General features: G+C 41.2%; 1 protein-coding gene and 1 non-coding gene across 6 annotated transcripts in view; one reads left to right on the plus strand and one right to left on the minus strand.

Moving 5' to 3' along the window:
• Positions 1-111: 111 nt before the first annotated feature.
• Positions 112-193, minus strand: trnas-aga (transfer RNA serine (anticodon AGA)). Its single transcript has one exon. It is a non-coding gene; the product is annotated as a tRNA-Ser (tRNA).
• Positions 194-1,351: 1,158 nt separating this feature from the next.
• LOC127354264 (nucleosome-remodeling factor subunit BPTF) overlaps positions 1,352-14,263 on the plus strand; it is a 47,862-nt gene continuing 34,950 nt past the window's right edge. For 3 of the 5 annotated variants that reach the window (XM_051384059.1, XM_051384061.1, XM_051384060.1), the window contains exons 1-5: positions 1,353-2,166; positions 4,740-5,565; positions 9,069-9,120; positions 9,353-9,521; positions 13,495-13,743. In XM_051384059.1, the coding sequence (XP_051240019.1) occupies positions 1,593-2,166; positions 4,740-5,565; positions 9,069-9,120; positions 9,353-9,521; positions 13,495-13,743 (1,870 nt within the window). In that variant the 5' untranslated portion in view covers positions 1,353-1,592. Of the gene's footprint in view, positions 2,167-4,739; positions 5,566-9,068; positions 9,121-9,352; positions 9,522-13,494; positions 13,744-14,263 lie in introns of all 5 variants that reach the window. The other 2 variants (XM_051384057.1, XM_051384058.1) reach the window with 1 other exon arrangement.

Here is a 14,263-nt window from a genome sequence, read left to right on the forward strand (position 1 = left end):
ACATCTATGGTCTTACAGCAGCAGCTAGTTAGTGGGTGTTTTGATTACAGATGTTTCCCTCCATAATTCAGTGGTATCTTCAAGGTACCAACACAACAAAAAACGAAAACTCGTTGTCGGCAGGATTCGAACCTGCGCGGGGAGACCCCAATGGATTTCTAGTCCATCGCCTTAACCACTCGGCCACGACAACCGATAGCAATATGCGTTCAACAGTAACAATAGAAACTTACTTAACAGCGAGTCTTTTCTCAATTGTGATTTATGTAATTATCCTGCGATAATGTCAGTACGACTGGGGGCTCCCGAGCTATGTTTCTGTTGGCTAGCTATGCCGTAACAGAAGCGTGTGCTACGTTTAGTAGCTCATGAAGTAGCTAGCCAAATTAACTACCAAACAAAAGCTAATACGAATGAGGGAAAAAATATATATATACTGTTAACTTACTTAACGTTCAGTCATGTAGTCAAACCCAGAGAGTGGCATAAATTAAAGACAAGAGCAGAGGGTGTCGCGGACCACCTGATCTGGGTTGCAATGTACTCTGTGTTTAAATACTATTGCGTGCTGCATTGTTACAATAGATTATAGCGCTGCGTTGTTTCTGCAGGAGCTCCTGTTGTATATTTATATATACACTCAACTGGATGAAAACTGTGCCAGGTCCCTAGGACGAATAAAAAGTCATTTTAAAGTTATTTAAAATGTATGTGTTAAAAGAAAGATATTACTGCTGTTAACGCATGAATGCAATTTAAATATAAATATTTGTACTGTTAACTTTTATGATGACTTATTGAGGTTCATGTATTAGAGCTCAATGTCGGACGCATGTCTATCTTGCTATGCTTTGCTGTGACGACGATAGAGACAGGGCCGAAAATGATGGTATTTCACGAAATACACTCGACCCACCTGTGATTAAAACCATCCACTAGACACAGCCAACTCCAATACAGCACTATTGGCGGAAAGCGTTTGCATGGATAACTAATTTTATGAACTAGCACGGCAATTGCGTCTATTGTAGAATAGTGAGTCACGTGACCTCGCATCCACTCAGGCCTGCTGTTGTCAAGTTAGAGGATAAAAACTACACTTCCGCATCTGCTACGGCCAACTCGTGAAAACGAAAACATTTAAAGTTCATTTTTTGATCATATAAACGGTCGCAGTGGAAATAAACGATTTGATTTATTCGGTTTTGATGCTTATTTTATGTTCTGTTCGCCCCAGTATTTGGTAATAATGTCTACTGTCATTTCTGGCGTTGCTTTTACTTTGAAGAACAGGCGCTGTACTTCCGGTACAACTACAGGTATGTGTGGTTAGCTTGACGCAGGTCTGGGGCCTCCTGTGTTTTCAACGGAGGGAGAGCTGAGAAGAAAAATGGCGTCTGCAGGCGACCCAGAGCGGGACACCGGCCATTCAGTTTGAGCTTTCCGCCCTGAAATTGAGACCGGGGCTTGGTGGGGACTTATCGGGAACCGTCACCAGATCTGTTGGCTTTTTTCTCCCCCGATTTTCTCCGGTGTGCGTGGCTTATTCGAGCACCGAGATTGAAGCGGAACAGAAGATACTGTCTCCTACAATGAGGGGGAGAAGAGGAAGGCCGCCCAAACAAGCAGCCGTGATGCGGGAAGGTTCACCCGGGCCAGTCCGCGGCTCTCGGGGCAGCAGGAGTAGAGGGATGCGTGGACGGGGAAGAGGCAGAGGACGGGGTCGGGGGCAGGGAGGAAGTGGCGGCGTTTGCGGCACTGGCTCTGCGGAGGTGGATACAGAAATCTCCGGCCGGGAGAACTTTCATTCGTCCCGGGGCCGCAGGAAAGTTGGAGCCTCCACCACGGCGACGGCCGCGGGATCGCGGGGCAGAGGAGGCAGAGGGAGAGGCAGGGGGTCGAGAGGCAGCCGCGGCGGTAGAGGCGGAGTGAGGCGGCCTCAAACCAAGGTGGTCTACGACGACAACAGCGACGAGGAGGATGATAATTTAAGCTACAGGTCAGACGAAGATGAACTCCTAAACGACAACCCTTCGTCGGATCTTGAAGAAGAAGAGGCCTTGGGAAACGACTCTGACTATCTGGAGGAACTACCAGAGGATGATGATGCCAGCTACTGTACCGAGAGTAGTTTTCGGAGCCACAGCACGCTCGGTAGCACTCCAGGTACGATCGCTTGCAAGTGCACGCACTTTGAACAAAGCAGGTTTGCATTACTTAAAGTGTGCATTTTATTTTTAGCTCAGTACAGAAACCAAGCCGCATTGTTCAAAATGGAGCTCTGCACTGAGAAACAGGCCTTTGTTTACCGTGTGCACTGCTCGCCGCTGGCTTGCAGATCTGCTCCACGCTTCAACCGGCTCTCATGTTTTTGACTTCTGTCAGATCAGCACATTTTTTCTGTTTTGTTGTCAATTTATTATGAAGAATGTGTCGGCTTTCTTTTTTGTCGTACTTTTTCACGGCGCGCTGCACATAACGTGTTTTCATACTCACGGAGGAGGAACAGGGTGTATTGACTGCGTTTGCCACTTTACATGCACTTCATTCATTCAGTATTTCTACTAATGTAAAAGCATAGTATGTGCATTTACTACCATGTGAACTGCGCTCCATCAAAACACACAGTTTGTAAACAGTGTTTCCCATTGAGCCTGGATTAACAGTTCATATTATACTTTTTCTAAAGCCGTAGTACTTAAATGAAGGTGTTACCCGTAAAATAAATAATAATTGTACATTTTAGACACAATCACTAGACCTGTTTCCCTCGTCCAAATCGACTTCATATCGTTCCTCACCATTTCATAAGACACATTTTAGTTGCATAATGCTGCTTAATGAGTTTGACAGGCCTTTGTTTTGAAGAGAGGCGCTCTTTTTTTTTCACTTGTTGCAAACACCAGCTCATTACAATATTACGTGGTCCGCCGTTGCCATAGTAACCACTCTTATGTTTATCAGGTGAGCAAATTCGATCCATCACGTCCCCACTTGTGGACAGTGATGTTAATGAAGTTGTGTCTCTGCAAAAATCAATTGACACATCTGTTATGTAAGTTAAAGTATTGCACTGGGCGCATTGTGCCAGCCACTGGAGGTAATTCTAGATAGGATTGGACAAATAGTTGTAAGCGTGATCCAGAGATGGGTGATCTGTGCATTTCAGGATCTCCTCAACAGAAAAGGTCACTCTTTTGCTACCTCTGTGACATCAGGCTTTTGTCTTACATACATTACATACACTATACATTTTTCTTTAAAACAAAAATGTTCTTTTGGCAAGAAACATTTGAACGTAGATTGTCTTTCTTGAGTTGCTCGCCCTATCACTTCACTACACTCTGGTCATGCTATGCAGTTTTAAGTGGTTCAAGCATCGCCTATCAACTTTCAAAGACATGTGAACATGGCAGCACTGTGCAGCCGAGTGTGAGGGGTCTTTTATAACACCAATGGTGGCAGACGGACATTATGGTGCTTTTGCTGTCACGGACATACCGGCACACATACATGCTGTTTTAAAACACACTGCACACCCCGCACACATAACACGTTTACACACAATCCCTGTGTAATAATCAACCTGCGGCGGTCAACCCCGTAATCCCTAGATGTCACTATTTGTGTAGTCCTCTCATCGTTTCTCTGTTTACATCAATGCTAAACCACAGAATTATATTAGACCTAATACACATATATTTGCTAAATAGTTATGGACTTCCAGTTTATCAGTGGTTTCTGCAGAGCTTACACACATGGTTTGTGATACAACATGGCAGAGAGTGTGGGTAAAGTGGTGTAGTAACAGTATACTTATCCTACAGTGATTATAAACATATTTCTACAAGCAGTTAAGCATTTAACCTGGTCGAGTGCAGGGTCATGATGCCAGCCAGGTTGAATGACCTGTACTGAACCATTCAGATCAACCACAAACGTGGGCTTATTCCACATTACAGTGTTCAGGAACGCATATTGTACACAGACACACATAATGGAGAGGGAATATACAGCCACAGTACGTATGCTGCACCATCTGCATGTATTACACAGTAGAAAAAAAGACAGGCACTTTCTTGTCCCAAGACAATACATTTAATGTTCTCACTTGATTTATAAGCATTTTATGATGCGACTTCTCTAGTGTCACACTCTATTAAGAATAACCACATTCCCATTAGCACTTGCTTGTGATTCCCCAAAATTACATCTTCCCCTCGTCCTATGTATTATTTGGTGTATATATAGGCTGTTGGGTCATTTAAATTGCATTGGTAATTGTTCTTGTATCTTTTTTTATTAGAACATAATTTGGAGCTTTGGGGATCCTCAAATGTCACTGTTACAGCAGACAATGTACTAGTGCACAATCAGAGAGTACAGTCCAATGAGGCATCAAGGATGCTAATAAGTTCTGCCATCATATTGCATTGACTAATGTTGAATATAAAGTATATACCAGTAACTCTCTTTGTTGTGATATACAGTGCATCTGATCAAAGTGCACACTCACCGCACTTAAACCTTCTGTGTTGACTCAAAGCAACAATGGTCCTTTTATTCTGCAGAGACATCCGTTTTATCTTCAAATATCAGCATTTCAGATACTATTATAAAGACTGGACGGGCAGTACACAGTGTTTGCGGTTATTTATATACACATTTACTTTTCAATTTCTTTGTTTTGTATACCACCTTCTTCTCACTCCTGGTTCTTTTCCTGTCACTTCTCACAGGCCGAAGAAAGAGTCGAGCAATGCGACCGCTGTCTCCCGCCATCCTTGAGACAAATGACATTCCTCCCCTTGAGCCCCCCAAGTCTTCGGATGACCTCCTGGTTCCTACTTCTCAGCTTCTCAATGTGTCTGCCGTCTACGAAGTCCTCCGCAACTTTGGCTCGGTTTTGCGGCTCTCCCCGTTTCGCTTTGAGGATTTCTGTTCAGCGTTGGCCAGCCAGGAGCAGTGCACACTGCTGGCAGAGACCCACATCTCCCTGCTCAAAGCTATTCTCAGAGAGGAGGACACTTCCAACACCACATTTGGTCCCACTGACGTGAAGGACTCTGTAAACTCCACTCTGTATTTTGTGGATGGTATGACCTGGCCAGAGGTGGTGCGGGCATACTGTGAGAGTGACCCAGAGTACCGGCATATTCTGCCTTTCCAGGAGGGTGAGGATTACCCGTATGAACCGTTGGAGAGCAAAGTCAAAGTTCTCCAGTTTTTGGTGGACCAGTTCCTGGCGACCAACATTGCCCGGGAGGAGCTAATGTCAGAAGGGGTGGTTGCCTACGACGACCACTGCAGGGTATGCCATCGCCTCGGTGACCTGCTGTGCTGTGAGACATGTTCAGCCGTGTACCATCTGGAGTGTGTGAAGCCACCATTGCAGGAAGTGCCAGAGGACGAGTGGCAATGTGAGGTGTGTGTGGCACACAAGGTACCCGGCGTGACGGACTGCATCCCAGAAGCGCAGAGGAGCAGACCATTTATTCGACAACTGCCAGTCGGCTATGACCGACACAACCGCAAATACTGGTTCCTTGACCGCCGCATTGTTGTGTAAGTTCATGTTTTATTTATGTGTTAAGATTATTGCATAGGAGTCAACAGCATAGCTGTCAGTGTGAGTGACTAAATCTTGTTACAGTCTTGCACCTTGATAAAATGGCATTTTTAAAATTAAAAACTGTTTTTAAAATATGCAAATATCACTTGAACAATTTGTTAGGACTGACTTATTATTTATTTATTCACCATTGTGGTGTCTTAAATTGAAATGAATTTCTTGAAGGGTATTTGCAACAAATGCAAACAATTTCCATAACTTTATGTTGTCGGTGATTAGAAGAGTGTTTGGCTGGGAGAGTAATTTGTGGGAAAGTGCTGTGCTCTAAAGCAGAGTCTGCAAAGTTATTCCATAATCTGGCATCATAGCAAACTTGTTCATGAATGTCACAAACCATCTCTGTGTAGAATTATAAATAACACCATAAGGAAGAGAGAGATGGCCAGTAATCTAATTATGATGAACATATACTGTAACTGCTGTCTGTGCAGCAGATGTACCACAGTATTTGTGGGTCAGTTTACTTTGTCCCACCCACTTATCTAAAGATTGGCGAGTGTGAAATGCGTGATCTTCTTCAGACATACCATACACTGTTACAATGTCTGTAAAGCTCTTTGTGTGGTTGGCTTTATACTTGCTCTACCCTCCTTGCTAATCCAAGGCATTAATAATACCCTTTATTATTGGAGATGCACACTGAGCACGTGTTCAACCTGTGTTTGACCCCCCCCCCCATTCATGTGAGAGAGTTGTTGCAGGTTAGTCCTTGTGCATCACAGAGACTTATGTTTGCACCTATAGTACACACACACACACACACACACACACACACACACACACACACACACACACACACACACTACTGCTTAACAACAGAATGGCTCAGAGCTGTAAATTACATTGAATTCATCCCTAAAGAGTCATCTGGTGTTCAAAGCCAGGCTGTGTCCACCTGGCGTTCTACCCTGGTCAGCGAAGGGTCATGAAGCCAAGCTGAATGACCTGTGGTGACCCATTGAAATTCACTTAATTAAGTTTTAAAATTTTAAAAGCACAGGCCTAGTAAATTCTAACATACACACATAGTGAAAATGAGAATACATTTGCAGAACAGATTATACACTTTTACAGGACTGAAGCCTGAGTTACAGTCATCCTATTACATATGCTGTGTATCAAACCATGATGAAGCTGCAGGTATGTGACAAGTAGGTTTTGAGGCTGCTGTTAACATTTTATTCCCAGTGACAAAAAAGCGCTTAGGTGCAAAGCTAAGCATACCACAAGCTTAGGGTCTTGCATATGAATGCCGATCTGCATGAGTGGTTGGATCTGCTGTTTTAATAAACCAAAAATAACCGCATCCGTCCATAGCCTTTAACATAACCTGACCATCAGCAGTATTGGTCCCATATGTTAGCAAATTTTCTTGGTATTGAGCAGTCACAGATGGTGTGTGTGTGTGTGTGCTGGGTCAGCAGCCGCAGAAGGCCTGCAACATAAACCATAAAGGAACGTGGATCACCTGAACAATATAAAATTTAAGAGGGTAGGTGGCCCAAAGTTTGTCATGGCTGCATTTCACAGTCTTTCTTCTTTTTCTGCTTCATCCTGCTCTCCAAATTGGCCCCCAGCAGGTGCTGAGTTACTGATCTCCCTTCAGAGGCTGTGTGGGTTTGTGCATGCAAGTAGTGTGCACAGAGGAAAGTTTGTGTGACTGGATGTACGTGCAATGAATGATGTACACAGAAGGTGTGTGTGTATGTGTGTGTGCGCGCGCACGTGTGCCTCAAGTGAAGGATGCTGAATAGACACTACTGTTATATTGCCCCAGGCTTCACGGTCCCTCGGCATAACCATGCTGAGCAAAAAGCTGTCAAATAGTCCACCGTGTAGCTGCTGCTGCATAAACTCAAGTGTCCTAGTTAATTTCCCCTTGTGCTGGGCCTTGCAGAAGTTGAGTCTTTCCGCTACTCAGTACGGTTCACCGCCGTACCCTACAGGTACACACATTTTCATGGTAAATTTATTTCAGGGAAAGTTGATCCATTCATGGATTATTCAAATTCTCAGTGTTTTAATCATTTAGAACGGTGTAAAGTAGTGCCAGGGCATAATTTACTATTTGTTGTTAGTGGAATTGTATTGTTTTATTGTATTATATTTTATTATATATTTTTTTGTGACTAATTATTTCAAGCAAATTGTATTAAAAACTGACACAGATCTAGAGATTATAATCGAGTTATATTTAAGATACATTTTAAAATTTTGCTATATATCAGTATGACATATTATTAATGTTGCGATATTGAGTTTAATCTTAAACACCCCACATAAATACAGTATGAAAGTGTAGAATAGTGTAATTACTTATATTGTTTGTTTCGTTTATGCTTTGTCTTTTATTTACACTTCTTACAGACAAGTAACTTTAAAATCAAAGTAAACATACCAAAAAAATTATATTCCACTGCACACACCTTAGGGTAGGGCTGCAAAATTCATCAAAATATTATTGAAATGGAAATATGACCAAGTGGAATATGCAAGTTGCAGAAGCTGAAATTATTTGATAAAGATAAAATGTGTGACAAAACAGCATCACAATGAAGTATTGTAGTTCTGCTATAAGAATCTTGTGAATGAATCACATCATAATATCTGTCAGCATAATCGCAATATGTTTTTACAATATTGTGCATCCCTACCAGGATTGACACTGTTTTATTGCATTAAAAACAAAACAAATAAGGAGTAAACTGTGCGTTTCACATGTTGCTTCATCAGATTCGCTCTGTGTTTTATTGCCATCAGGTGTCTTAAATAATCAGGTGCTGATTGGCAGAAAATCCAACAGGTTCCCATTACAGTACAATAGGCAATAGCATATATAATTTTACCATTCAGTATTATATGACAACTTTAAAATCAATTGATTATTCTCTTCAGCACCATGGACAGCCAATGTTTTCAAGAAGCTCCTAGCAGCCAAGCACTGGCTCTAAAGTGCTGCTTTGGGAAACGACAACAAAAAAGTACAAATGCTCAAAGCAAACAGTCACAACCTCTAAGAACAGTTGTTACTGTGGAATTATTGCCAATAGACCTGTGAGACTCAAGCCAGCCCCATGACTTTAATACCTGTACACATATAATGGATGGATCTGCCAGGCAAAATGATAGTCTAGCACTGGAAACACTTCAGAAAGTAATAAGTAATGCGCCTTTTAGTCCGATTAATGTATCATGTGTTAAACACAAATTGACATAAATGTGATGTAAATGCAGTGCCTGGTACTTTACAAATGTATCTACTGATGAGGCAAATGGCAAACAAATGGCATTAACGCACATAAACCCACATACAGCAAGCAAGCATATGTTCATCATGTCTTTTCCTGATTTGTCTTCTACTTACCCCTCACTGTTGTGTCTTCTGTTTTTTTAAACTTTTTTCCGTCTGTCTCCTCTGTCATGTCCCCCCCTACAGCGAGGAGGACGGTGAGCAGGAGGACAAAGCCATCTGGTACTATAGCACCAAGGTAAATTTGACTCATCATTTTCTCTTACTGGGGTTTTATGCTGCTCACACAATAAAAGTGATTATTATGTTTTAAAAGATTAATTTCTTACTAACTATAGTTATGTGTTACAATCTTTTAATTAAACAAATACACCCAAACATTCCCTGTTTTTTGGCTGTGTGGCTGTCATAGCATAGAGTTAATCTTGTTTTGCTGTTATTAAACTCTCCTGTAACTCTGTTCTTCAAAGGTCCAGCTAGCGGAGCTCATAGATTGCTTAGATAAGGAGTACTGGGAGGCCGACCTGTATGCAGCACTTGAAGAGATAAGGGACGAGGTGCACGCGCATATGGATATCACTGAGGACCTAACCAACAAGGCCCGTGGCAGCAACAAGTGTTTCCTCACTGCCGCTAATGGTAAAGAGCTCTTTATATTTTTTCTCTGTTTAATAAAATGAACCAGTTTTCTGAGAAACTGTCTGTTGCTGGGTTTTTAATCATGGCTCATGGGGGAAGAAAGATCTCTTTAAGCCCAAAGTAATTTTTCTTCCCTTTCTTTTTCTGTCTCCCCCTTCCCACTCCTGTGCCTGCTTTCTCCCCAATACTCATGAATGCCACCCAGTCATAGATGGCCAGGCCATAGGAATCAACCCAGCTCTTATGTAACCTTACTCTGGTCCCAGTTTGGCCAGCATCCAGCACTTGAGCTTCCCTTCAGTCCCTCATCCCTTCCGTTCTGTCTGTAGGGTGTCCACCAAATCCATGTGTATGGGGTTGTTTTTTTTTTTCTAGCTGTGATGGTGAAAATGATGCACCTGTGACACAATCATGTTGATAGCACTCAGTCTGCTGTGCACTGGAGGTTGTAGGTAGTGTTAACTTTTGATGCAGCAGCTTGAGTGGAAACTATCACTTCTAACAAGCATCTGCTGTGCATAGATAAGTTAAAGGTTCTCACTTACAACAGACTTTAACCTTATTTTTACCCCCCAGGAAGTAGATAACAGGCATGTAAAATGTATGCCACTTGAAAGAAGCTTTTGTCAAACTTTTTTGAACTGGCAGCAGCAGTTTCATTCCTTGTTTTTCTTTTTTGTGCACACAGTACCAGCTAGTTCAGCAACATCACAAAAGCGTAAGGTAATGTGTGTAGCACGCTTAATACTGAAGATGCACAAGTGATTGATTGGTCAGAAAAAGTTCTTGGAAAAGCCACTTAATTCCCTGAAACTAGGTCCCCTCTTCTCTTTTTGGACCTATTCTGTTTCGTATATTTGGCAGCTGTTTGCACAACTAATCCATAACTAGTGCTGTCACAATACCAAAACTATTGTTTCGATACTGATACCAAGTCAAGAATTGAGATTTCGATACTTTTTCGATACTTTTCTGTAGCAGAAGAAAATGAAAATATTTAAAATATGATGGTGATAAATTTGTCATAACAGAGGACCTAAATAGTTTGTGTGATAGTAACAATAACTTGTGACTAACTTAGCATCTCTATATGCAGTGGTTATAGTGATAACTGCTAACATTTACTTAACCATAACATTACCATAATTAATAATAGGAAATAATGAGTTAACCTAATGTTATTTAAGCTGTGATATATGGATTAATATAGGCTAATGTTTCCTGTACTTCAACGTCTGATTTCTTTGATTGTTAACTTTATATTTGAGTCCATAATTTCTTACAAGTTGTTTCACAAATACACCTCCTTTGTGTAGGTCTGTGCTCTTTAAATGCTGCAATAACCCAATATAAATAAATCACTGACAAACATGCACATGCTCTGATTATAATCATATAGCCTATAGATCATTTTAGCTGATGTTTGTATGCTTTATTTTAGCAGCTTGCAAATTATTAACGTTATCTGTGAAAGTTGCGTTTTCAGAGATGTTGAATTAGCCGTAGGCAGGCTGTTGGTTAGCCATGAGGATAATGCCCATAGTTAGCCTACTATTTCTCTAGATAGCCTCGTCAAACTACGGTGGTGCAACATAGTGACTTCTCACAAAATAAACCATAGCCTACTCATTTGACTTATTTAAGGGCATGAACGTGATCGTGTCATCTTTCACATACTAACCTGTCGGTCTTTAAACTCCTTGTACAACTCGGCGTGCTTGTCGGCCAAGTGTTTCTCCAGGTTCGAGGTGTTGGCTCCCTTTGTTTGCATTTGTTTGTAGCACTGACGACAAACAGGTCTCGACTTATCGGTAGCTTTGCCCTCACTGTCAGCAAGGTAGGCAAAGCACTTCCATATTTCACCCCTCGTCATCTTTTTCTACCAGTCGTGGACCGGCGGCCACATTATCACTTGTGCTCGCACATGCAGCGATCTCGTTATAGTGTTTGTCACATGACAGCTGCAGCTTCTGTGCTGCGTGCGTGAGGAGAAAAAACACAGACGTCCATAGGGAGGCACTGGAAGCATGCGTTGGACACACCAACATGAAATATGTCTCTTACAAATCTGGAACGCGGTCATTCTTAAAAGTATCGATACTAATACATTTAGGAATCGTGACGTTTTTAATTTCTGAGAATCGCGATACTTTTGAAGTATCGGTGCACCGTGCAACACTATCCATAACACCGCATTAAAATCCTGAGACGTTTAAAAACGGATAGTATGTGAAGTAAAAAAGGGCAGTTATGTGGAAAGCACATACATTACATTTCCACCATGTTTCTTTTTTTCCAAGGGTTTATTTATTGAATGACGATGTGAATGTTTTTTTCTGTTAACCCAACCCCAGGCATCCCACCGACATATGACAGACACGTGCATACAACTTAAACCTGCACAGGCTAGCATATTAACCCACACATCAGAATGACAATAAAGGTATATAAAAATTACAAACAGAAATAAATTAAAAAGTTATTTTTAATACCTGCACACCTGGTTATGAGATCGTAAATGTGTCAACCCTGCCTCTGCATTTGTAAAACAGTGTTAATGAAACAGAGAAAATCTTTGGGAGGGACAAAAAGGTCATCATTTAATGAACCAGTTGGTGTTTCCCGTGTCAGTAAAGCATTTCACACTGTACTCTTGGTAATGCTTGATGTGAGATTCACCATTTGGGCAAGGCAGACTGAATCCTGACAGATTATGATGTACAGCATAACATATAAATACAGTCACACTAAGACGTGTATTAAACAAAAACAACTTGAGCACAGAAATCTTCCATCAGAGCACACAGGCGTACATAATGTCTGCTACAGTAATAAACAGATCGAAGAAGACAACGCTCTGTCCTTCATTGAATTCCCTTTTTCTGGTCTCTTTGTGCTGTCCTCCTCGCATCCTTTTTTGGTGATTTAATGTAGGGTGGAATACGATAATTACGTATGTGTGCAGCTTCAACATGCTTCACCCCATTTTAAATGGTAATTATTAGTCAAATGAGCAAGAAAAACACCAGTTCACCATCTGTCTCCCACTTTGTTAATTTTATACAAATTGCCTGTCAGTGCAGATGGAGGTTTTATATTGCACAGCTTATGTTCAATCTGTAGTGGTGCTACTGATGAGTCAAACACTCGTAAAAGGATTTCACCGTCTGTATTAATGACCCAGTGTGCTTACCTATCAATATGTAACTATCACTGCTGCATTGCCATACATATAAAGACTGGGATGACCAATATAAACAGCATGGTGCCATTATGCTCTCTGACCACGCACTAGAAACTAACTTTATTGTGGTGTTTTACAGCAGGTGAGAATGTGAATTACTCCCAGTCAACATATGTATGTATGTTTTTTAAACATTTTACATACAAATGATGTAATGTAAATCCCCTAAACAGCCACTGTTTGTATCTAAGTCTAATTGGAAGGTAATTCTCAAGAGGTTTATTATCATATGTACAGTATAAACACAAGGCTAGTACGCACAATGAAAATCTTATGGAGAGCGAAGCAAACACGTCGACCACGGTGGGCGCCATTTTGCATCCATTTCTGTGTCTTCTCTTAGGTTTGGGTTTAAATCAAGCATAAAGACGTGAAATTTTGCACTGAATTTTAATCTGATTCTGCTCTTCTAGTTTTTCTCCATGACTAAAATCTGCTGAATTCAACACTATTCTGACTTTTAATATGTATTTTGTAATTTATTCATCAATGCTGAACACCCCTTATATTAATTACTTTAGTTTCTTTTAAAAGATGTTTTCAGTGTGTTCTGAAAGTATGCCCTTTTTTAGACACACAGTACAACTTGCAGTCATTTTGATGGATTTGTTTGCTTTTCCCCGTGTTGTGTTGTTGACCTCACTGATTGATCGCTATTTACTGGCTCAGCCCTTAATTCTTTTGTCTTATACTTTTCGTCCTTTGCTTACGTCTTGCTCTTTCATCCAGAGGAAATCCTGGAACGATTGCGGGCCAAGAAGGAAGAGGAGCTGGAGGAGGTGAAGAGACGGGCTGCTGAGGAGGCCCAGAAAGCGCGGCTGGAGAAGGAGAAGAAAGAGGGGGATGGGGAGAAGGAAGATGAAGAAGCCAAGTTCAAGGACGAGGGGCAGCAGGATGGCATGGTCAAATCTTTTACGGAGGAGGAGGAGATAAAAGAAGAGGCCACGGAAGAGAAAATTGATGGCGTCAAAACTAGAGGTAATTATGATGTTTATATTCTACCAAAAAACACCAAATCTAAAACATGTAGCCCAAAGTAATGAGGATAGTAGCATCAAATGTAGTAAGGTCTGACCTCTAAAGCTTTTTCTCTGTGACTTAGTACCCCCTCTCTTTTCTGTGTTTGAGCCTTGGAAAAAGGACATCATCACAATGGTATAATTAGTTATTGATTTAAGAATCAATTCTGCAGTTGTTTGGCTCTTACACCAATTAGAAGTGCTGTGGTCTTTTTCAAGACTCAAGTTTGGCACTCACAAAGCACATATGTTAATTAATATTGCTGTCTTGCTGAATATGTATTATCCAGTGCAATAAATAGGCCCTCATACAGAATAATGATATGTTTATTGCATGGGCAGGAGATCAAAGCGCTAACGTCTTTTGTAAGCGGTGTCTAATTAGCCTTGAGAGCATAATTAATATAATTCCCTTTATATAACCCCAGAAGTTAAGGTACATATTAAGCATACGATTTAAAGGTAGTATATGTAGTTAC

Source organism: Dicentrarchus labrax, unplaced genomic scaffold, assembly GCF_905237075.1.
Source record: "Dicentrarchus labrax unplaced genomic scaffold, dlabrax2021, whole genome shotgun sequence".
Lineage (NCBI taxonomy): Eukaryota > Metazoa > Chordata > Actinopteri > Moronidae > Dicentrarchus > Dicentrarchus labrax.